The sequence below is a fragment of the Euleptes europaea genome, chromosome 1 (genome assembly GCF_029931775.1).
Source record: "Euleptes europaea isolate rEulEur1 chromosome 1, rEulEur1.hap1, whole genome shotgun sequence".
Taxonomy (NCBI): Eukaryota; Metazoa; Chordata; class Lepidosauria; order Squamata; family Sphaerodactylidae; genus Euleptes; species Euleptes europaea.
In genome coordinates, this window is record NC_079312.1 from 10,949,891 (window position 1) to 10,971,969 (window position 22,079).

A 22,079-nucleotide genomic window follows, 5' to 3' on the forward strand; every position below is an offset into this window, starting at 1 on the left:
GCAAAAGAAGCCAACCACAAGCCGGGCCCGGGATCTCTCTTCACCACTCTGCCTTTGGCACCGCAGCAAGCCGTCCCAGAGCACACCGGGACCTGCTGCAGTTGCCTCTTCCAGACCGTTCTTGTATGGCGTATGTGCTTTTCCAGCCATTACTCAATTTTTTTCGCATACCCCAAAACGTCCTGACGCATACCCCTGGGGATATGTGTATCCCAGGTTGGGAATCACTGAACTACATGTTAAAATAGGAACAAGGAACCACTTCTGCCCAAAAAAGAATCACAGCGAAGGTTTTCTACAATACTAGTAAAAACATTTAAACCCAGTGCCTAAAAGATTAGGCACTGGTGGAACCTCTGAGAGGTTGTTCTATGACTGAGGTGTCCCCACCAAAAAAGCCCTGTCCCTGATCTTGACCCACCAGAAGATAGGAATACACAGAAAAGGAGGTGCTAATCTTAACTGGCAAGCAAATTGATACAGGAATAGGAAGTCCTTCATGTACAATAAAACCCTAACTAGACTGTTGCTTATCTCTCATATGGAGCCTGTAATGCCTGTTGAAGTTTGATTTGTCGCTGAAGCTTTTCCCACAGTCCGAGCACTCGAAGGGCTTCACTCCCGTATGGATTCTCTCGTGTGAAATGAGGTGAGCGATCCGGCTGAACCCTTTCCCGCAATTTGAGCACTCAAACAGCTTCGGTCCCATGTGAGTCTTCCGACGTCCAACGAGGCTGGGGCCGGCGCCAAAGGTGACCCCGCTGGCCGAGCCAGTGGGCAGACTGTTGCCCATCTGGACCCTCTTAGTAAGCAGCGAGCCCTGGAACGCTTTCGCCCCCAGGTGGATTTTCTGATGTGCCTTCAGAGTGCCATTCTGGCTGAAGCTCTTCCCACATTCTGAGCACCGATAGGGCTTCTCTCCGGTGTGGATTCTTCGGTGCCGAACCAGGGTGGCGTTGTCAATGAAGCCTTTCCCGCAGTCGGGGCAACCCACAAAGCTTGGTCTCTGAGCAAAGCCTTGGACTATTATGTTGCAAGCAGCATCTGCCTTCCTCGCATAACTCTGCTGTTGCATGAAGGCCTTGCTGAGGGGAGGACCCTGGAAGGGAACGGGTTTCCTCCCCTCCTCCCCGGGATGACTTTTTTGCTGCCTCTTCGGGCTGCGCTGACTTGGAGGCTCGCCTTCCTTCTTAGGGCACTGGGGAAGAGTCTGCTTGGCCCGCCATTCCGAAATCACAATCGGTTCCTCTGGATCAGAACCTTTTGGCTGACACTTCTCCTCCTTGCTTGTACTGACCAATCCTTTACCTGGTAAAGTAAAAAAAAAAAAAAAAAGACAGAGATTCCTAGACATGACCTCAGCATGAGAGAAGCAGAATTTGATCCACTATCATGGGAAACCCCTGATTGGGATGACCCAGTCTAGCCCAGATATCGAAAGCTAAGCAGGGTCAAGTTCTTTGAGTTCTTGTTAACATCAGGATAAATAAAGGGCATAAGGCAACCTAATTTAACCTTCCTATAGGACTGGCCCTGACCTGGATGGCGATCACTGAACCAAAAAAGGGTGGAAGAAACCCGACCTAAAAAACTGAAAACTGGGTACCAAAGGTTGGGTGGAAAAGGTAAAATTATCGAATAGAAAAATATTTTTATTTTAAGGCGCCTATATCTCGGTTAAAAACACTAAAAAATTATAAAACAAGGCACAATGACAACTCATAAGGTTGATAGACCTAAACCATACCGACCATATGCGTTTCGGCCTATAGGCCTTCGTCAGTGGTCATATAAAAACTCATATAATGCGCACACAAGTAATATACAAATGTATGACCATATATAGACAGATAACTTTATACGAGCCCAGGCATGTGTATAGGATGTATAATAAATTCCAAATTAGAAATCCCTCTAGTTAGAATATCTGTAAGTTGTTCTACCCTGGGCTGTATTGGTCTCTCATACAGAGTGTGCATGCAAGTATCAACCTCATAAACCTGCTAAAATGAAAGGATCAGGTAGTAGGTGGTGTGAAAGAACTCTGCCTAAGACCCTGGAAAGCTGCTGCCAGTATGAGTAGACAATACTAATCTTGATGGACTGAGGGTTGGATTCGGTATAAGACAGCTTCATGTATGTTCAACCCTGATTCTGAAGACCAAACTTGAAAGGCATGTCTACACTATACATTTCAAGTCTGTCAAACTGGCATGGAGATTCTTGAACATGTGAATCTGTCTGATTCTTAGTCCAACCCTTGCTTCATAAAGGTCAGTACTGTCTACACAGACGGGTTCTCAGGTAGAGGTCCTTCACATCACCCACCACATGGTCCTTTTAGATAGAGATAACTGGGGATTGAACATGGCAAGCTGATGTTCTACCACTGAGCCACCACCCATCTTGGAAATATTATTTACTTTAGCCTTATTTATTTAAAACATGTTCACCTTTCCAGCCAAATAAAGTCCCCAAGGGGGCAAACATCAAAACATTTCAACACAAAAACATTTTAAATAAAGACTATATAATTCAATAAAAACATATATAGACACAAACACACTTAACACCAAATTACAGTTCTGTGAAGGTAGGAGATACCCGTAACTAGGGTTGCCAGTCCAGCTCCAATAGCAGCAGGAGAATTTTGGGGGCAGAGGCTGGTAAAATGACATCATGTGATGTCACAATGTCACTTCCGGATAAAAACCCAGAAGTAATATCAGCATGTCACACAACACTCTAGGATTTCTTCCTTCTTCAGGTGATGTTGTGGCACTGAGCAATGTCGTGTTCCCAAGTTCCCCTTTTCCTCTGCTGCTCCACTGAGCACTGGTGAAGGATGGGGAGGGCTGGCACAGTTTGCCCACTATAATGGTATCCCTGCTTGTAACACAGAATTTTCTGTATCCTTAAAAAGAAGGGCTGTGAACCTTTTTTTCCTCCTCCCCCCCCCCGGGTTCGGGTTAAATAAACCTGGAAATTTTTGAAAAGCCAAAAAAAGCCGAATACAATCAATTCGGCTTTTTTGAATATTCAAAATTTTTCGGGTTCAGTAAACCTGAACCCAATTTTCAGCTTTAGTAAACCCAAACCCCAAAAATACAGCTGCCGAGCAGTCAATTCTGTGCTACCTGCCCCCTCTGAAGTCCACGTGGACTTCAGATGGGGCCCAGCATTCAGATCCCCACTGCCGGCCCTCTCCGGACTGCAGAGATACCAAAAAGGCATTTTTAGTTGGGGGGGTTTCGGTTCGGCTTTAGCCGAATGGACACCCCTACCACAAAGGCTACCATTTCAGGGGTTATTTGGTGCGTTTCAGGCATTTAAGAACTGACCTCAGTCTGACTGAAAACTGATTAAAACGTGTTGAGATGTCTGCAGAGGGAGATACTCAAAGAATCAGGGGCCACCCGAGGATTCTCGCATGGGGAACGCTTACCCAGTGGTCTCACACCTCCGCTGTCACCTTCCCTGGACACCTGCCGTGGCGCGAGATCCGATAGCACCTGCTTTGCCTCACAGAAGGTCCCAGGCTTTTCTTCAAACGGTGCCGGCACCTGAAACAGAAAAGAGGAATCCACTCACAGTGGAAGAGTAAGATGGGAATGGGGTCCCATGAGCTGCCCCTGTAATCTCCAAAGAAGGAATATAGATCATAGGAACATTGCTTCTATCAAATCAGACTCTTGGTCCATTTGTCATAGTATAATCTATACTGCCTCACAGGTGAAAAGTCTTTCTCAGCACCTTCTACTGGAGGTCCTTCAAGTGAAGATGGAGCAGTCTGAACCAGAGACCTTCTGTACACAAAGCCTGTACCACTGAGCCATGATGACTCCCTCCTCACATTGCTTAGCAATGAGGCTTGCCAGGTCCCCAACCCTGGGACTCGTGGGAGCCTGATGACACCACACAGAAGAACAGTACAAGTGGTAGAACTCCCTCGCCACCTTAGAAATTGTGCCACATGCTCTGTGTGAGCGTTTGCTGTGACAATCGTGTGCACGCCACGCACAAAACTAAAAAAAGAAGCAGAAATAATGTGCTAAACAACAAAACAATTGTCTTCCATATACATACAGTCATATAAATAAGTGAAGTTGCCTTTTACTGACTTTGACCATTGGGACCACCTAGGTCAGTGTGGCCTACTCAGATTCATTTCAAATGAGGTGCCAGGAATTGAACTTGAGACCTTCCGTATGACAAGTAGGGTTGCCAGGTCCCTCTTCATCACCCCTGATGAGGGTGAGGTTTGGGGAAGGAAGCGACTTCAATGCCGTAGAGTGCAATTGCCAAAGCAGCCATTTTCTCTAGGTGAACTGATTTCTATCGGCTGGAGATCAGTTGCAACAGCAGAAGATCTCCAGCTAGTACCTGAAGGTTAATTAAATATGGACAGCAACTATGGCAAAAAATAAAATAAAGACTATTTTACGGTGTTTTAAGCGCAATATATTATAACCCAAAATTTCTTGTTGCTTCACAAGTATATATTGCAACCTTGTTACTTCACAAAGGCTTCAGAAAGCAAAATTACATATATAGGACATGTATATGAAAAACCAAAATAAAGAAATCAATACATTATTCAGTTGTAATTTTGTCCATATTTAGTTAACTTTCATATACAGCCCAAGTAATTATTGTGTTTGACCTAGTACCTGAAGGTTGGCAACCCTAATGACAAGCAGATCCTCTGCCACCGAGCCATGGCCCTTGGCCCCTCTCTAAATGAACCTGCCTTTTCCTGAGTTACCTTCTGCATGCCAAGCAGACGCTCTGCCACTGAGCCACATTCCCTTCCCAATAGTTACCACAAGCAGGCATTCATAGAAGCAGGCATTCATAGAAGCAGCCATCAAGAACATGGACAAGGCTGATGGCTCAGAGATTACAGAAGCCTCAAATATGCGGGCTTTCTATTGGCTCAGAAGTTTCAACCTGCCAAGGCCCCCAGTAATGAGCTCCAAAACTTTAGTCTGAAGTCCAAACTGGGACACCTGACAACCTTATTTGCATTTTTAGTGAACATCCTAGTAGAGAAAGATAAAAGCCCCCAGCTCCACAACTTCCAGCTTCCTTTTTTGTCCATCAAGAATACACCAGGTAGGGTCTGGAGACCTCCTACAAAAAATGGCTGCTTTGGAGGGTGGACTCTGTTGCATCATATCTTGTATAGGTCCCTTCTTTTCCCAGGCTCTATCCCCAAATCTCCAGGAATTTCTCAACCTGGAACTAGCAAACCTAAAAATGTACCTTCCATAGGGTTGCAATTCCCCCGCTGGGGGGCAGGGGATTCCCCACTCTGAGCCCCCTTCCCTGTGGTGCCGTTCAGGTGCCTGGCAGGGGACTTACTAGCTGCAAACAGAGGCTGGAGGGAGGCCAGCATTGGAGTGATGATGTCACTTCCTGATGTGATGTCATCACATTGCCAATGATCGCAGGGATGCTCTTGTATTTGCGTAAACTCTATGGTAAAAATGGCTTCAACATATAGTTTTTGCCCAAATACCAGAGCGTCCTTGCAGTCATCGGCAACATGATTACATTACTTCTGGAAGTAAAATCATCGTGTCAATGCTGGCCTCAACCCGGCCTCCGTTTGCTGCTAGTAAGTCCTCCCCAACCCCATCTCCTACCAGTGGCCGGGGGGACCTGGCAACCCTAACCTTCCACAATTCATCAATGATTCCAAACCATTTGGGATGGTCCAGAAGAAAGGTTCTCACCGGCTCTTCCTTCCTCTCAGCCGCTTGCTGACTCAGTAAAAAACCTTCTGCCAGGGCCACGGCCTGGGAACAGGTCTCCGGGCCACTTTCCCTGACCCAGCTCTGCATTTCTGGGGGCAGGACGGTCAGGAATTGCTCCAGAATAAGCAGCTCCAAGATCTGCTCCTTCGTTTGCTTCTCAGCCTTCAGCCACCCGTGGCAAAGTTCGCGGAGCTGGCTGTAAACCGCCCTCGGCCCCTCGGCCTCCTGGTAGCAGAAGCGCCGGAACTGCTGCCGCTTCCTTTCCCTGTTAATGGCATCCCACTGCAAAATGGTAGCCTTCACCTTCCCGTAATCCTCCCTGTCTCTTGGATCCAGCCTGCTAAAAGCCTGCTCAGCTTCTCCACTGAGGGCTGGCAGGAGTCGGGTCGCCCACACTTCTTTGGGCCACCGGCAGGCTTCGGCCACTTGCTCGAAGGAGGCCAGAAAACCCTTCGTGTCATCCCACGGGGTGGGCTCCACCAACAGCTGTGGGATGCCCCAGCCTGAGTGAGGGGACTCCACGGTCTTCAGAAAGTCTTGCCACTGAGTTTCCCAGTGTTGCAGGAGCGCCTCACTGGATTCCTTTTTGGCCTTTTGAGCTGGTCTTCTTTGCAGGAATTCCTTGATGCTCCCAGCCTGAATGACCGGAGGAGTTTTCCTTTTCCCTCCTAATTCCTCCACTTCCTTAGAAGTTTCTTGTTCCTCCATTTTCATCCTGGGAGGCCTCCAGTGTTCTACATCTGCCTGGAAATGGAGACCAAAGTTTGACAGGATTCCCTGATCGGCAGCCATCTTGTCTCGTAAGTCAACGTTCCTCAGGCTTCTCTTCAGTTGGGGTCAGTGTTCTCACGCCAGCGACAGAAACGCTGTTCTGTGAGACCTTTCTCACACAAAGCAAGGGGGAAGGAAGGGGGAAAAAACACCCAAATCAGTTTTATACGTGTTGCCTCCTGTAGGGACTCTGAAGCGTTTAAAGGCTGGTGAGCCACTAAAGCGTACCCCAAAATTAGCCCACCAAAATACCGCTCAATGATGTGCTATTCTTAAATATGAATTAAATATAGTATCTGAACGAATTCTACGTTGTTTATGACTTGTCAGAGTCCAACAGAACCTCCAGGAGTTTTAAGGCCTTTGGACTTTACTCTCACTTCGAAAGGTGGCCCCAGATCAGCAGGCCGACTCTTGGAAATATTCCAGACTCTTGGTATCTTTAACCAACCAGGATGTGAAGTACAAATTGCTGATTTGTACAAGAAAAGCTGCTTCTTCCTGAAGGGAAAAAGAGAATGAGAGAGACTGAGATCACAATGAGGGGAAAATACCCTACACGTTTGACTTCCGTTATCACATTTTCATCCCACCCTTTCTCTTAGGAGCTCAGGGCAGCCTACACAGTCCTCCTCTCCGCCGTTTTAACCTCACAACAATCCTGTGAAACATGTTAGAACTGACAAAGCAACCGGTCTGAGGTCAGCCAGTAAGCTTCAAGTCTGAGTAGGTCTTCCCTGGGGGTTACCGCACTTGTATTCCCAGCGATGTATTAAGAGTTTGAAAACGTTATAAAAAATACGGTTCGCACTTTCTGTGTATTCCCACCGATGTATTAAGAGTTTGAAAACGTTATAAAAAATACCGTTCGCACTTTGTTTGGCCCCTTTAGCTGTGAAGACGTCTTCCAACCATTTATAAGCCGTGGTATCCAAAAACCCTTTTAAAGCGATGTTTTTTTACAACATTTTCAAACTCTTAATACATCACTGGGAATACAAAGTGCGGTAACCCCCTCTGTCCTAGAGGGTTGCCAATTCTGGCTTGGCAATTTCCTGATGATTGGGGAGCAGAGCCTAGATCGGGACTTACGTTTCTCCTAAACTCCATGGTATACCATAGAATCCACCCTTTGAAGCTGCCATTTTCTCCAGGTGAACTGATCTCTGTAGTCTGGAGATGAGTTGTAATTACAGAACTCCAGGTCCCACCTGGAGGTTAGTAACTCTACTTGTCCTAGTTTGACACTCTGGGTTGCTTCAGGGTTTGTCAGATGGGTCTTGTGGGCAAAAAATACACACTGAGCAGAAAATAGCTCCTCCTTTTTCCCCATCTCAAGCCAGGATTTCAGTCTTTTCCCTAGAGATCCAAAGCCTCGGAATCCAGATCATATCCCGAGGCCTGGCAATCCACTTTACTTAAAATATTTTCACCCTGTATTCTCAAATCAAAGAATCCCATGATGGCTTACAAAAGATTCCATCTACAGTATAATATAAGCAATCAACTAGCAATGAAATATAATGTAATACAAGCGGCAACTTAGCATAAATTCAGCAGCCATATTCAAATAAACCTGCCCTGCAGAAATAAGAAGCTTGTTCATTGCACATTTTCTAAAAATTAAATTTAACGCATTTTTGCCCGTCTTTTCTGAAAACTCTTAAAGGCACCTAATAGAGGTTCAGAAACATACAACACTCATTTAACCACACGTTAAAATACCTGAAGCCCAGACTGTTAAAATCGGCACATAACCCCATCTCAAACAGCAATAAAAGGTTTCTTCTAAAGCTGTGATAAATTTGGTTAAGGACCTATTCATGCAGAAAGCGAGTTATTGCAGTATTAAGATATTTTTTTAAGATTAAAAAATGCTGCTGTTTCGGGAGGGGAAGTACAGGAAGAAAAAAAAATCCTACATAAAAATGCCTGGGTAAGGGAACCCCCTCCCCCCCCCCACACACACACACCACTGCATGTGTAGAAGATGAAGATCTTGCTTTTCGACACTAAAATAATTGTGAGTCTGTTTGTGTAAAGTGGCATTCACAAGACCCCACCTCCGGCTTCAGAATTACTCTTTCCTGGTCCCCCAGGCCGAGGCACCTCCCTGGAAAAAATTTGCCCAAACTCACCTTTCCTTTGATTTCCAGGTGTGCGCAGATGCTGCTAAGAATCCCTATGTGAAAAGGAGGGGGGATTCGCTCTCATTTGTTTAAGGGAAGGGGAAAAAAACACTCCCCCCCCTTTCCCTCCCCAGTCCTCTCTAGGAAACTCAGCTCTGCTAGTTTAACCCTTCGTGAGCTGCACTTCCTCCCTCTTCCACTCAAAGGTTTCATTAACCTACGTCCTATCCGTTCCTATCCTGCCTGCGTACTGAGCTAATCCGCGCAATGCATTCAATATCTGTTTATTTATTTAACATGCTGTTTGGCTCCCCCCCTCCACTTTCTCAAACATTTAGTTGTTCAGACATCTGCCGGTGTCAGAAACACGTCAGAAATCTTGCCGGAGAGTTACATAGGGTGGCCAAGTTGGGAAATTACCAGGTTGGGAAATTCCTGGAGATTTGGAAGTGGAATCTGGGGAGGGTGGAGTTTAGGGAAGAGAGATATATTATAAAAAAACAATCAGTACAGACTGGATAGCAAAATCAGACCTGGGGAGGGAGGGGAGTCATCTTCCTAGGAACCATATGAAGCAGCAACACGAATGAAAGAATACCCGAGACTGGTATAGGGACTAAGAGAGTTCCTGGTTCAGATCGCATCCCTGCCATAAATTCACTTGGTGGTCTTAAGCCCCCATCTCCCAACCACAGTCTACAATATGGGGTTCATAATAGCGGCCTACAAGGCTGAAAGATATGTGTGCAAAGTGCTATTCAGATGCTAAGTATTCAGAAAAACCGGTCATGTGTGAATTCAGAGGAGTTGGTTTTTATACCCTGCTTTTTCTCTACCCTTAAGGAGTCTCAAAGTGGCTTACAATGGCCTTCCCTTCCCCTCCTCATAACAGGCACCTGGTGAGGTACATGGGGCCAAGAGAGTTCTGAGAGAACTGTGACTAGCCCAAGGTCACCCAGCAGGCTTCACGCAGAGGAGCGGGGAAACAAACCTGGTTCTCCAGATTAGAACCCACCACTCTTAACCACCACTCCGGCTCTCAACATCAGGGAAACTTCTGAGAGCCATTTCGGTCTCTCCCTACTCCATCTCTGAATCTTGGCACGCTTAGCTCGACCCAGAGAAATTTCTATGTGAGAAACTGACGGACAGTAAATTATGTCAGATGAAAGTGCTTCTTCAAATGATTACGTAATTCCCTAGTAGGAGATATGGTGGTGGCCTCTGACTTAGAAGGTGATCAGATAAATTCATGAGGGACACCTCTAGTTGCTACCGGTCAGTTTCAGAGGCAGCATACAGCTGGAGCTAACTGAGGTGGGCCATAACCTTCATTCTCCGCTTCTCAGGGATGCAGGGTGGGTCACTGTGGGAAACAGGATAGTGGACCAGATGGCCTGATCCAGCAGAGCAGCTTTTATGTTCTTGAGCCAGCGTGGTGTAGCGGTTAAGAGCGGTGTGCTCAAATCTGGAGAACTGCGTTTGATTCCCCACTCCTCCACATGAAGGGGTGGGGGGGAAGGTGATTGTAAAATAGGTTGGGGCTCTTTAAGGGTAGAGAAAATTGGGGTATAAACACCAACCCTCCTTCTGAAACTGCCTTTTTCCCCAACCATCATTTCTGGAAAGTGAGGGGCCATGAGCCAAAAAAAACCTCCAGGCATGATTTAAATTAGAGACGCCCCAAACGTCACAGCAAGCCTGTTCTACAGGCAATCACATGTAAACAAAACATCTGATCTGTTCACCTTTCCTTCATCCACTTTGGGTTTGCAAGCCAAGGCTCACACCAACTGGGATTTGGCATGCTCTGAACTGGCAGATAATTGCTTGAAGTAGGCTAGCTGGCCTGAATCAGAAACTATAGCACACGCTAATCCTGGTTGGGCACATTCTGACTTGACACACCATAGTTGTGCACATCATTTGGCTTCCAAAGACTGTTGTGCTGGGACAGGAGCGAACTTGGGAAGTCAACTGCTGAGGGGACAGAAATCAAAATGCAATTCAGACATGGGGAAAACCATGGTGTATTTTTCACTAGTTAGTTCGTGAAACAGAGATTTGCTTCAGTTGACCACCTGAATGTAGCTTTATCTCAACACCTTCATCAATATAGCATCTCTGTAACAGGGGAACCAAGATGAGACATTCATGTTACATCAAACTGTAGTTAGGACTAACTGTAGTTAAAAAGCCAAAGTACAAACCATGATTGCCTAGCCCGGTTTGGTGGACCCTAGCTAAACATACTGAAGTGGCTCATGTTCGGTTGACCACACTAACCCTAGTTTAAACCACGGTTTCATAAATACACAACAGCCGTTCTCAACCATGGTAGATTTGTGTTGTCAAAAGCATCAACCATGACTTCTGTTCCAGACCATGGTTAGCACATACCATGATGCCCACACAGGGCTGATGCTATTGACTTAATCCTCACCATGGCCATGCCCCTTTGAGTTCCTTGTCCCAGGTTGCCCGGTCTCCCACATTTCCAACATTGCCTGCTGAACGGGTAAGCCCCTCTGAGGAAAACAAACTACTGTTCGTCAACCACACTGGGTCCAGGTTTTAGGTACAGCTGCGCAGCTCTTTTAGAGGGGTATTTTTTGGGTTCAGGTTTAATAAACCCAGAAATTTTTGAAAAAATTAAGAATATTCGGCTTTTTTGGAAAAAAATTGAAAAATTTCGGGTTTATTAAACCCGAACCCGAAAAATAAAGCAGCTCAGAGCTACTCGAAAACTTGTTGTAGCTCGCACTGCTAAAATGAACACAAGACATACAGTTCACTTTTTCAAGCATAAAATGGTAGTTTCCCCTAAAGCCCCTATGGGAGCTCCCGCTACAGTGTGTCAGACCATGAGTTTCACTCTATACTCCACATCACAGACTCCCATTTTTCCGTCCAAAGGAGACCTCTCCTCTCTCTTGCGTTCTCTAGTTCAAGGTTAGCCACCCCAAAAAATAAAGACACAGCAAAACAGATGAATGATTTCTTTTTTACTGAGTAATGTGTGCAGAACATGTACCTATGGGGGGGGATAAGTTGCCACCTCAGGAAAATGTCATGCAACATATGAAATAATATTCTCTTCATCAAGAGGCACACAGATAAGGGAAATTAGAAAGAAATCTGGAAAGGATTGCAAGGAACGCATTTTCCTAACAGAACATAGAAAGCTTCAAACGAAACTCTGTATTCAATTCTGCCTTTCAGGCCTTCAAAAGCACTTCTTCATAAAGGTACTTCCAAAAAAAGAGAAAACCACATGGCTTAAATACTTAAAGCATGAACTGTATACTGTTGCTAGCTATCCGAGAAACAAGCCTCACACAATTTATGAAATTAAGTGGCCCCTGAAAAATCTAATGAGATCCAGAGATGGCCACATTTTCTCCTGTTAGTCTCCAGGTTTAGAGAAATTGCTAAATTGGTCTGTTAAGGCTTTGAGTATCAAGTTACTGAAGCACCCAGAGCAAAAGGGGCCCTGGAATATGACATCATCCAAATGCACCTGAAGCTCTGCCTTACAAATGAACTCCTTCAGAGGCAGCCTAAACTTTAAGTATACAATTAAAAGAACGAAACAAAAAAGGATTATAAGAAACATTAACTTCAGATTTGAGAACATGCAAAATCAGACACCTGATTTAATCAGCATACACATTTTTTTAAAAGAAAGGGACAATACTGTTCTTCAAGTTGAGATTTAGTAGAAGGAGGAAGAGGGGAAGGGGGGGGGAGACTGGCAGCGAGGAGTGACGTCTGCATGTTTTTAGTGGCACAACAGTCCAGAGATTTCTAGCCAGAGAAGTGTTGGGTTGCTGGAACCTGGAAATTATTTATCAAAATGGGAACACAAAGCCCTGGGCTGCTGTTTGTTTTTTTAAGTCTTCCTTTTGCAAAACAAAAAAGTTGATGGGACTTATGTAGGTTTATAAACCAAGTGATTTAAGTTTGTAATTATGACAGGCTTTCTCCTCCCACTCCAACCCCTGTTCATTCATTCATAACTTCCAGTTCACTGTTGTTTTTCTCATCCCTGTTAGTTCTCTCGGGTGCGGGAACCTCTGCCCCACCACCCAGACTTTTCTCTCCCGCGTGGACCGTGTAATGCCTGTGAAGTTCCGATTTGGAGCGGAAGTTTTTCCCACAGTCAACACACAGGAACGGCTTGGCTCCCGTGTGGGTCCTCTGATGGGAAATGAGGTTGGAGTTGCGGTTGAAGCTTTTCCCGCAGTCCACGCAGGTGTACGGCTTCTCCCCCGTGTGGATCTTCTGATGCCTGGTCAGGCTGGTGCTATCGCAGAAGCTCTTCCCACAGTCAGAGCAGATATATGGGGTGCCCCCTGTGTGGACTCTCTGGTGCCTAACCAGGCTCATGTTTGAATAGTAGCTTTTCCCGCACTCGGCACACTCGAACGGTTTCACCCCAGTGTGGGTTTTCTGATGGGTAATGAGGTTCGAGCTCCAGCGGAAACCTTTGCCACACTCTAGACATGTATACGGCATCTCTCCCGTGTGGATTCTCTGATGGAGAGTGAGATCCGCCTTCCGGCAGAAGTTTTTCCCACAGTCGGCGCAGTTGTATGGTTTCTCACCCGTGTGGATCCTCTGATGGATTCTCAGCTCCGATCTTTCGCAGAAGCTAACCCCACATTCGGGACATTTATATGGTTTTTCTCCCTTGTGGATGATGGAGTGGCGGATCAGGTGCGACTTCACACGGAAGCTTTTCCCGCAGTCCAGACACTGATATGCTTTCTCTCCAGCGTGGATTCTCTGGTGGATGGTGAGGCCTGAACTCTGGCAGAAGCATTTCCCGCAGTCTAAGCATTTGTATGGTTTTTCCCCTGTGTGGATTCTCTGGTGTCTCACAAGGCTCGTGCTGTAATTGAAGCTCTTCCCGCAGTCCAGGCATTTATAGGGCATATTGCCTGTGTGCGTTACCTTAAATTCAATTATGTCCGAATTCTCCACCAAGTTGCTCTCCTCCTCCACATGCTCACTCTTTACCGTAAGGATTTTCTGTTGGCCCCCACTTTCCCCAAGAGACTCCTCACTTTTGTGAAGTTTCTCTGTTTTTCCACCTGGGGAACTCCCCAGAGGATCCTCTAGCCCTTGCCAACTTCCAGAAGCTTCCGTCTGCTCCTTGCATGGGGAACCTTCCTCTTCTGCACTGCCCATCGGAACCCCATTGGCTTCCTTCTCATCAGAATCTCCATGACGATCACTTCCCTTGGCCTCAATCGCAGCCAACAGCGGTTCATCTGCTGGAGTAAAGAGAACATCTGGAATTTTAGATAGCTGTTTTAAAAAATATACCCTATCTAAATGGCAGTACCAAGGTTGGATGAGATATGTGGCAAGAGGAGTCTGTGTACAGCAGAGATCCCTGGGGTGGGGTGGGGTGGGTGCGATCCGCCTCTGCACATGAAGACACAGCTCACTCCCCCATGAAGTTCCTTCTGCTAAGGACCAAACCACTCAAACTACAGTCAATAAATTCTGTTCAAAAGAGGAGAGCCCATAATTAAGTCAGTTACATATCCTCCCACCCCCATGTTCTAGGCCTCAGACAGGGTTGCCAACACCTGGAGATTTGGGTGGTGCAGACAGGGAAGTGTGAAGTTTGGGGAGGGAAGGGATCTCAGTGGGGTATAATGCCATGGATCCCCCACGCAAAGCTTCCATTTTTTCCCTAGGAGAATAGATCCCTCTAGTCTGGAGATCAGTTGCCATATCAGATCTCCAGGACCCACCTGGAGGTTGGCAACCCTAGACTTAGAACAGGATATTTCTGATCTCCCATTACCACCAACTACCACTTATTAAAGTCACTGAATGTTCCAGCACCTCAGTGATGGTGGCCAAGTTCTGTCTCCTCCCCTATGGTAGAAGCAATTTTTACAATACAGTTTTTGCTCCCATATCAGAGCGTCCCACAGTGCCAGCAACACAATGACATCACTTCTGGTGCATGACAGAAGTGATATAATCGCCATGCCCTGCTAGGCCTCTCCTTGCTGCTGGCAAGTCCCCTCTGACAGGCAGCTGATCAGCAGTAGGGGGTGGCAGTTGGGGGCAGGGCATCTCCGCCCCCAGTGGGGGCTTAGCAGCCCTATCTCCAGATGACAGAGATTAGTTCCCCTGGAAAAAAACAGCTGCTTTGGAAGGTGGATTCTATGCAATCATACCCTACTGAGGTCCCTCCTCACCCCCAAATCTGTAGGAATTTCCCTAACCAAAGTTGGCAATGCTATGGGGGTGGGACTGGACAGAAAGAATGGTTGGCTTCAGGCCACCTAGTGAATTAATGGCATCGAAACTGGGTGTTTTGTGGAATGACCCCTCATTCCCCACTACTCTCAGCTCTAGAGCGTGACAGAAATGTTGGCTGCTGGCAGATCAATTTGACCAATATCAACCAGAGTGTTGACATTTGAAGCTTCAGGGACATTCCTTGCTCCCTCTTTTCCAGCACCCAGAAATCAGCCGCAAGGTAGCTTTTTACCTATCAAGTTTGCATCCCCGGAGCCACCCTCCAGCTTGACTTCTCTGCAGATCCGCTTTTCCTCACAATGCAACGGAGCACGCTCTGCCTCGGATAAATTCGGGATTCCTTCTTTGATCGGCACCTTGACCTGAAAGCAGAAACAAAGATATCGTTTAGGGGGCTGGGAAGGGTCTCGCTCTTAAAATGGCCACTCTTGGCTGCGACGTGCCTCATAAAAGGGGCAGAATCCGGAGTGGGGTTTTGCCCCACCATCCAATAATGCTATTTAGAGATTAGGGCCCGTGGTTCCATTTGGCCTGCCCAAGATGGACAGTTTACACCACACCAGAGTGGCAGGGGCAGTTACTTCATGCAAACAGCAAACAAGTTGGACAAACCATTCATGGACTGCACCATGTCAAAATGGCAGTGTGGATTTATTGATTTAGAAAGCTGATATGCTGCCTCTCCAGATAATTTCTCCTGGAAGCTTGTAAAGGGGGAAAACACCCTATGACAAATTTCACAAAAAAGAAAAGGAACAATGAAGGTCACAAAAAGAACTATGTAGGAATTACAAACACAAGAAAAAGGAACAAAAGACAAACAGAATAAAAACAGCACATAAGAACCCTGCTGGGTGACCTTGGGCTAGTCACAGTTCTCTCTCAACTCTCTCAGCCCCACCTGCCTCACAAAGTGCCTGTTATGGGGGGTGATTGAGACTCCTTAAAGGAAGAGAAAAGTGGGGTATAAAAACCAATTATTCTTCTAAACATGGCCTATAAAAGATGTAACCTTCTCCATTAGCAGCCTGGCTAAAAAGAAATGTTTTGACTTGGCATGTAAAGGTCTAAGAAGTAGGTACCAGGCGAGCCTCGAAGGGAAGGGCATTGCATAAACTCCACAGGAATCATTGATAAAGTCAAGTTCCAAATCTATTCAATGCAGACCATCCAATTCAGTACCGCCTAACTGGACCAGCAGCAGCTTTGAAGGATGTGGGATTAAAAAAAAAAAATTCAACATGCTCTACTGGAGATCTTTTAGCTGAAAATGTGACGGACTGAAACCGGGACCCTTGCCTGCCTGCTTTGCATACAGAATGTCCCCCTATATAATCCCTCCCATGTACAAAACTGCCTGATACAAGGTTAGACCTTCTGTTTGTCTCGCTAAGTATTGCCTACTCTGACAGGCAGCTACTCTCCAGACAGAGAAAGGTATTTCCCAGCATCAGCTTCCCAAGATCATTTTAACTGGAGATGCCAGGGATTGAACCTGGGACCAACTGCATGTGTAACAGTGGCTGTGCTGGGATTACAGTCACCAGCTCCTTTTATTTCTTTCATTTACACCTCTCTTTTCTCCCCAATTGAAGACCTAAAGTGGCCAACAATACCCTTCCTCTCCACCATTTTGTCCTCCCAATAGCCCTGCAAGGAGAAGGGAAGAGGGAAGAAGAGTTGGCTTTTATATGCCGACTTTCTCTACGACTTAAGGAAGAATCAAACCAGCTTACAATCACCTTCCCTTCCCCTCCCCACAACAGGCACCCTGTGAGGTAGCTGAGAATGTGACTAGCCCAAGGTCACCCAGCTGGCTTCATGGGTAGGAGGAAACGAATCCAGTTCACCAGATTAGCCTCCATCGCTCATGTGGAGGAGTGGGGAATCAAACCCGGTTCTCCAGATCAGAGTCCACTGCTCCAAACCACTGCTCTTAACCACACTAATTCCCTAGGTCAGATGGAGAGGGTGAGACTGGCCCACAGTTGCCCATGGCTGAGTGGGGGATTCAAAGCTGGGCCTCCCAGAACCTACCCTGACCCTGTAACCACTACCCCACGCTGCTGGCTCTCTTTGGGACAAGCCTTGCTCTCACCTGCTCATCCTGGCTCTCGGACGCCCGCTTCCTCGGCTGGAACCCTTCTGCCAAGATCACCGCCTGGGCACAGGTCTTTGGGCAGCCGTCCATCACCCAGCTCTGGATCTCAGGGGGCAGGATGTCCAGGAATTGCTCCAGGACCAGCAGCTCTAGGATCTGCTCCTTGGTGTGCCTCTCCGGCTTCAGCCACCGGAAGCAAAGGAACCAGAGGCGGCTGCAGGCCTCGCGGGGCCCCTCAGCCTCGCGGTAACGGAACTGCCGGAAGTGCTGGCGCTGAATCTCCGAGACAACCGTGTCCTCGTCCAGGACCTCTTCCTTCGTTTTCTCAGAGGAATCTGCCATCCTAGGGGCCTCCTCGCTAAGGCCTGGCTGGGTTGGGGCCTCCTGCTCTTCTGAGGGGCACTGGCGGCCATCTGTCTCTCTTTTGAAGAAGGCCGGAGGAATCAGAGAACCTTCTGGGTATGAGGATTTCAGCAACTGGGAGTTTCTGCTGTCGGAGCCAGGAGACGTTACTCTGTGGGGGACCACCTGCCACTCTTTAGCATCCCTCTGTGGAGGAAACCCCACGCTGGGGCTCTGTTCAATTTGGTCTTGCCATCTTGGAAGGGAATATCCAGTACACCCTACCTGAGGGATGCCAGCAGCTTTCTCCCACTCCACCCCTAACGCTGGCTCTTCAGGCTCCCGCTCCTCCATTTCTTCCTCCGGCTTTGGGCGTAAGCTCTCCAACCCCTCCATTATCTCTTCTGTTCTGGGGCCTGCTGACCCCAGTTTCTCCATTTCCTCCCCCAAAGCAGGGCCTGTCACCTCCAGCGCCTGCTCTGAAACAGGGCCTGTACCTTCTGGCTCCCCCATTTCCCCCTCCAACAGCCCCTCTTGCTCTAGTGGGTCCTTGAACTCAGCCTCCAAACCAGACGGTGTTCTGTGCTCAGCTGCCATTTTGTTGAAGGCCAACGGGTTACCACAGGATCGTCTGGTGAATTGTCTCAGAGCCTCTCGGAGTTCCAGGCTGAAAGGGGGTTAAAAAGAGGTGACAATCCCGTTCCAGAGGGGCTCCTCCCTGAAGGAAAAGACAGCCATTTATTTAAGATGCTTGACACCTTCACAAGAAGTGGCTTAAAAATACCAAAAAACGCATGCACGATATGAGAAAAATATATAACCAATAAAATCGATGAATGCAGCAGTGGAAAAATGGTGGCACAAAACAGTAGCACAACATTTGCAGATGTTTAAAAGGCACAACGAAACAACTGTGAACTTAGGCAGATCATGAGAGGGAGGGCAGGAAGGGTTGCGTCCTTGTTTGGCTCTTGTGGCCCTTTGTAACATGCCCAGGGAAATGGCAATTGCCACTTTAGGGTCAGGAAACAATTTTCCTCTAAGCCAATCTGGCCTGGGATCCTGGAGGGTTGTTGTTTTTTGTGTGTGTGTTTTTGCCATCTTCTGGGCATGGAGCTGGTCACTGGAACTGTGGGGAGGAAGAAGTCGTGAGTTTCCTGCATTGTGCAGGGGGTTGGACTAGATGACCCTGGAGGTCCTTTCCAACTCTATGTTTCTATGATTCTGACTTCACCCACATTCTGCCACTCCTGCCAACCCCAAACAGAACAGCGAACATTCCAGCACCTCTCAACCTTGTAGCCTTTTCATGTTTCTAGTCCTTATTAAAAGCATTAAATAATATACTGGTGCATTTAGATGGTGGCGGGAAGTGCCGCTAAGTCACAGCTGACTTATGGTAACTTCTCATAGGGTTTATCATAGCATATGAAAAACAACTCTTCTTCCTCTTAGGCACCTGTTCTGAATGAAGAAGAGAGAAAGTGCCTGAAAAGGCCTTTCTCTACGCAAGATCCGGGGCAGATGATGCCAGCCCTGTGTGTGTGTAAATTTGCAGCCAACTTATGGCAACCCAGTAGGGTTTTAAAGGCAAGAGACTAACAGAGGTGGTTTGCCATTGCCTGCCTCTGCATAGCAACCTTAGTATTCCTTGGTAGTCTGTCATCCAAATACTGACCAAGGCTGACCCTACTTAGCTTCTGAGATCTGGCAAGATACAGCTAGCCTGAGCCATCCTGGTCAGGGCTAGTCCTACAGAAGAAGAAGAAGAGTCGGTATTTATATGCTGACTTTCTCTACCACTTAAAAAAGAATCAAACCGGCTTACAGTCACCTTCCCCTCCCCACAACAGACACCCTGTGAGGTAGATGGGGCGGAGAGAGTGTGACTAGCCCAAAGTCACCCACCTGGCTTCATGTGTAGGAGTGGGGAAACAAATCCAGTTCACTAGATTAGCATCTGAAGCTCATGTGGAAGGTGTGGGGAATCAAGCCCGGTTCTCCAGATCAGACTCCACCGCTCCAAACCACTGCTCTTAACCCCTACACCACACTGGCTACAGGTAGGGTAAATTGAGTTGCCATATGCTGCTTGAGTTAAAAATAACTCAATTTCACCTAGCTGGCTTAGGCCTGCATGATTGAGATTTTATTTATGTATTGTTTATTTATTTTAAACATTAGCTGCCTTTCTACCTTGTGGAACTCAAGGCAGCTTGCAATATAAATAAAACAGATTTTGGTTCTTGTAGGTTATCCGGGCTGTGGTCTTGGAATTTTCTTTCCTGACGTTTCGCCAGCAACTGTGGCAGGCATCTTCAGAGTAGTAACACTGAAGGACAGTGTCTCTCAGTGTCAAGGGTGTAGGAAGAGTAATATATAGTCTCTTCCTACACCCTACACCCTTCCTACACCCTTGACACTGAGAGACACTGTTCTTCAGTGTTACTACTCTGAAGATGCCTGCCACAGTTGCTGGCGAAACGTCAGGAAAGAAAATTCCAAGACCACGGTTACACAGCCCGGATAACCTACAAGAACCAATGAACTCTGACCGTGAAAGCCTTCGACAATATTTTAAAACAGATTTTTTTAAAAAAACCACATGCACATAAAACACCATAATTTAAAATGTTCAATTAAGACTGCCAGTAAACAAAAACTAAAGTAGTTTTAAATTGACAGGGGAAAGGGTGAAATTGACACGGGGGTGGGAAGGGGAAGATAGGAATGCAGAACTGAATTAAGGAAGTCTATTTTAAAAAGACTAGATTAATTCATGCCATCGTATTCCCTATTACTATGTATGGGTGTGAAAGCTGGACAGTGAAGAAAGCTGATAGGAAGAAAATAGATTCCTTTGAAATGTGGTGTTGGAGGAGAGGGTTAAGGATTCCGTGGACGGCCAAAAAACCAAATCAGTGGGTTCTAGATCAAATCAAGCCTGAACTGACCCTAGAAGCTAAAATGACTAAACTGAGGCTGTCGTATTTTGATCACGTCATGAGACGACAAGAGTCACTGGAAAAGACAGTCATGCTAGGAAAAGCAGAGGGCAGCAGGAAAAGAGGAAGACCCAACAAGAGATGGATTGACTCAATGAAAGAAGCCACAGCCTTCAATTTGCAAGACCTGAGCAAGGCTGTCAAAGATAGGACATTTTGAAGGACTTTCATTCATAGGGTCGCCATGAGTCGGAAGCGACTTGACGGCACTTAACACACACGCACACATTTTAAAAAGAAACCTGCCAGCTAGTGCTTGGGCTGGAACTGCTATAGGGAAGTTAGTCCCCCCCCCCCTTCAAAGAAGTACCTACTTACTTCTGAATGGCAAAGAGGAGAAGCCCGCCTTCTACAAACCTTTTAAAAAGCAGGGTCACAGAAGACTCCTGAAGAGGAGTTCTGTGTTGACTCCAAAGCTTGCACGCTTGGGACCTGCCTGCAAAGTAATTCTGGAATGCCGCGCGCAGGTTGTAGGGGTAAGGGGGCAGTGGGGGGCAGATATACCTGCCAGAGGATCTGGGGGACAGGCTGGGGTGGGTGGGATGGGATTGCTCCGTCCTCCAGCCAAGCCACTCCCCCCCCACCCCGCCTTGCATTTTCTGCAGCTTCCCCCCCCCCCCCTTCATGCCTCCCTAACTCACCACGCGGCCGCCATTCACCTCCTGCTGGGCAGCGGCTGAAAATTCCAACCGGAAGGGACTCTAGCAGGTACACAACAGGCCTTTGAAGTCCCCCCCCGCCCTCTCTAGGAATCGCCTTCTGGGGAACTCGCTGATCTTAACTCTTCAGATCTCTTGCTGCGCTTCAAGCTGCCTCAGCTCCAAGAGGGACGGGAGGGAGAGCTTTGGAGTCACACGGGGCGCTTCTGCAGGGTGACAGCAGGGGCCCAAGAAAGTCGGACAGGGGCGGGGGAGATTTGGGCGGCCCTTTTTGGCCCTCCACCCACCTTAAAAAGGGACCCATCACCAGACTTCCGAAGAAGGGTCGAAACAGTTTAAAAATTACTTTATTAATAATAATAAAATTAAAGAATAAAAATAAAAAGGGTATTTTTTGCATTTTGGAACTTTGCAATTTTGAATGTATTAACCAGATTATATAATCTATGCTCTTTTGTACTTTCATTTTTATTTTTATAGCATTTGTTTGTTTTGATTTATGTGTTATGTTATGTTATAAAAATTTAAAAAAATTTAAAAAAGGGAAAAAAAGGAAGTGGTGGCTGCAGCCAAGAAATCAGAAAGGGTCTGAGACTGGGAAGGGCATTGATGATGGAGAGCCAGTGTGGTATGGTGGTTTGGAGCAGTGGCCACTAATCTGGAGAACAGGGTTTGATTTCCCCACTCCTCCACATGAGCGGTGGAGGCTAATCTGGTGGACTGGATTTGTCCCCACCCCCACACCCGCCTACGCCTGAAACGGGCTGGGTGACCTTGGGCCAGTCACATTCTCTCCACCCCACCTACCTCCCAGGGTGTCTGTCGTGGGGAGGGGAAGGGAAGGTGATGGTAAGCCGGTTTGGTTCTCCCTTAAGTGGTAGAGAAAGTCAGCATATTAAAAACCAACTCTTCTTCTTCTTTACCCTTTATGAACAGAGGCGCTTGTGTTTGTGTTGCATAGCAGCTGTGTGCTAAGCCAAACCACAACAGGTGGTCCTTTTCTATGGGGTGCCCCATGTGCATGA

The 22,079-nt window shown here is 47.0% G+C and overlaps 2 protein-coding genes across 2 annotated transcripts; both read right to left on the bottom strand.

The window, feature by feature from the left end:
* Positions 1 to 3,756: 3,756 nt before the first annotated feature.
* On the bottom strand, positions 3,757 to 6,551 carry LOC130488955 (zinc finger protein with KRAB and SCAN domains 1-like). The gene is made up of 2 exons (XM_056862686.1): positions 5,739 to 6,551; positions 3,757 to 3,768 (listed from the first exon to the last, which is right to left on the bottom strand). Exons 1-2 carry the CDS (start codon positions 6,549 to 6,551, stop codon positions 3,757 to 3,759), a joined length of 825 nt encoding a protein of 274 aa, XP_056718664.1.
* A 6,113-nt stretch (positions 6,552 to 12,664) lies between these two features.
* On the bottom strand, positions 12,665 to 17,987 carry LOC130489055 (zinc finger protein 397-like). The gene is made up of 3 exons (XM_056862799.1): positions 17,046 to 17,987; positions 15,180 to 15,309; positions 12,665 to 13,935 (listed from the first exon to the last, which is right to left on the bottom strand). The coding sequence occupies exons 1-3, from the start codon at positions 17,985 to 17,987 to the stop codon at positions 12,665 to 12,667; spliced, it is 2,343 nt and encodes a 780-aa protein (XP_056718777.1).
* Positions 17,988 to 22,079: the final 4,092 nt, after the last annotated feature.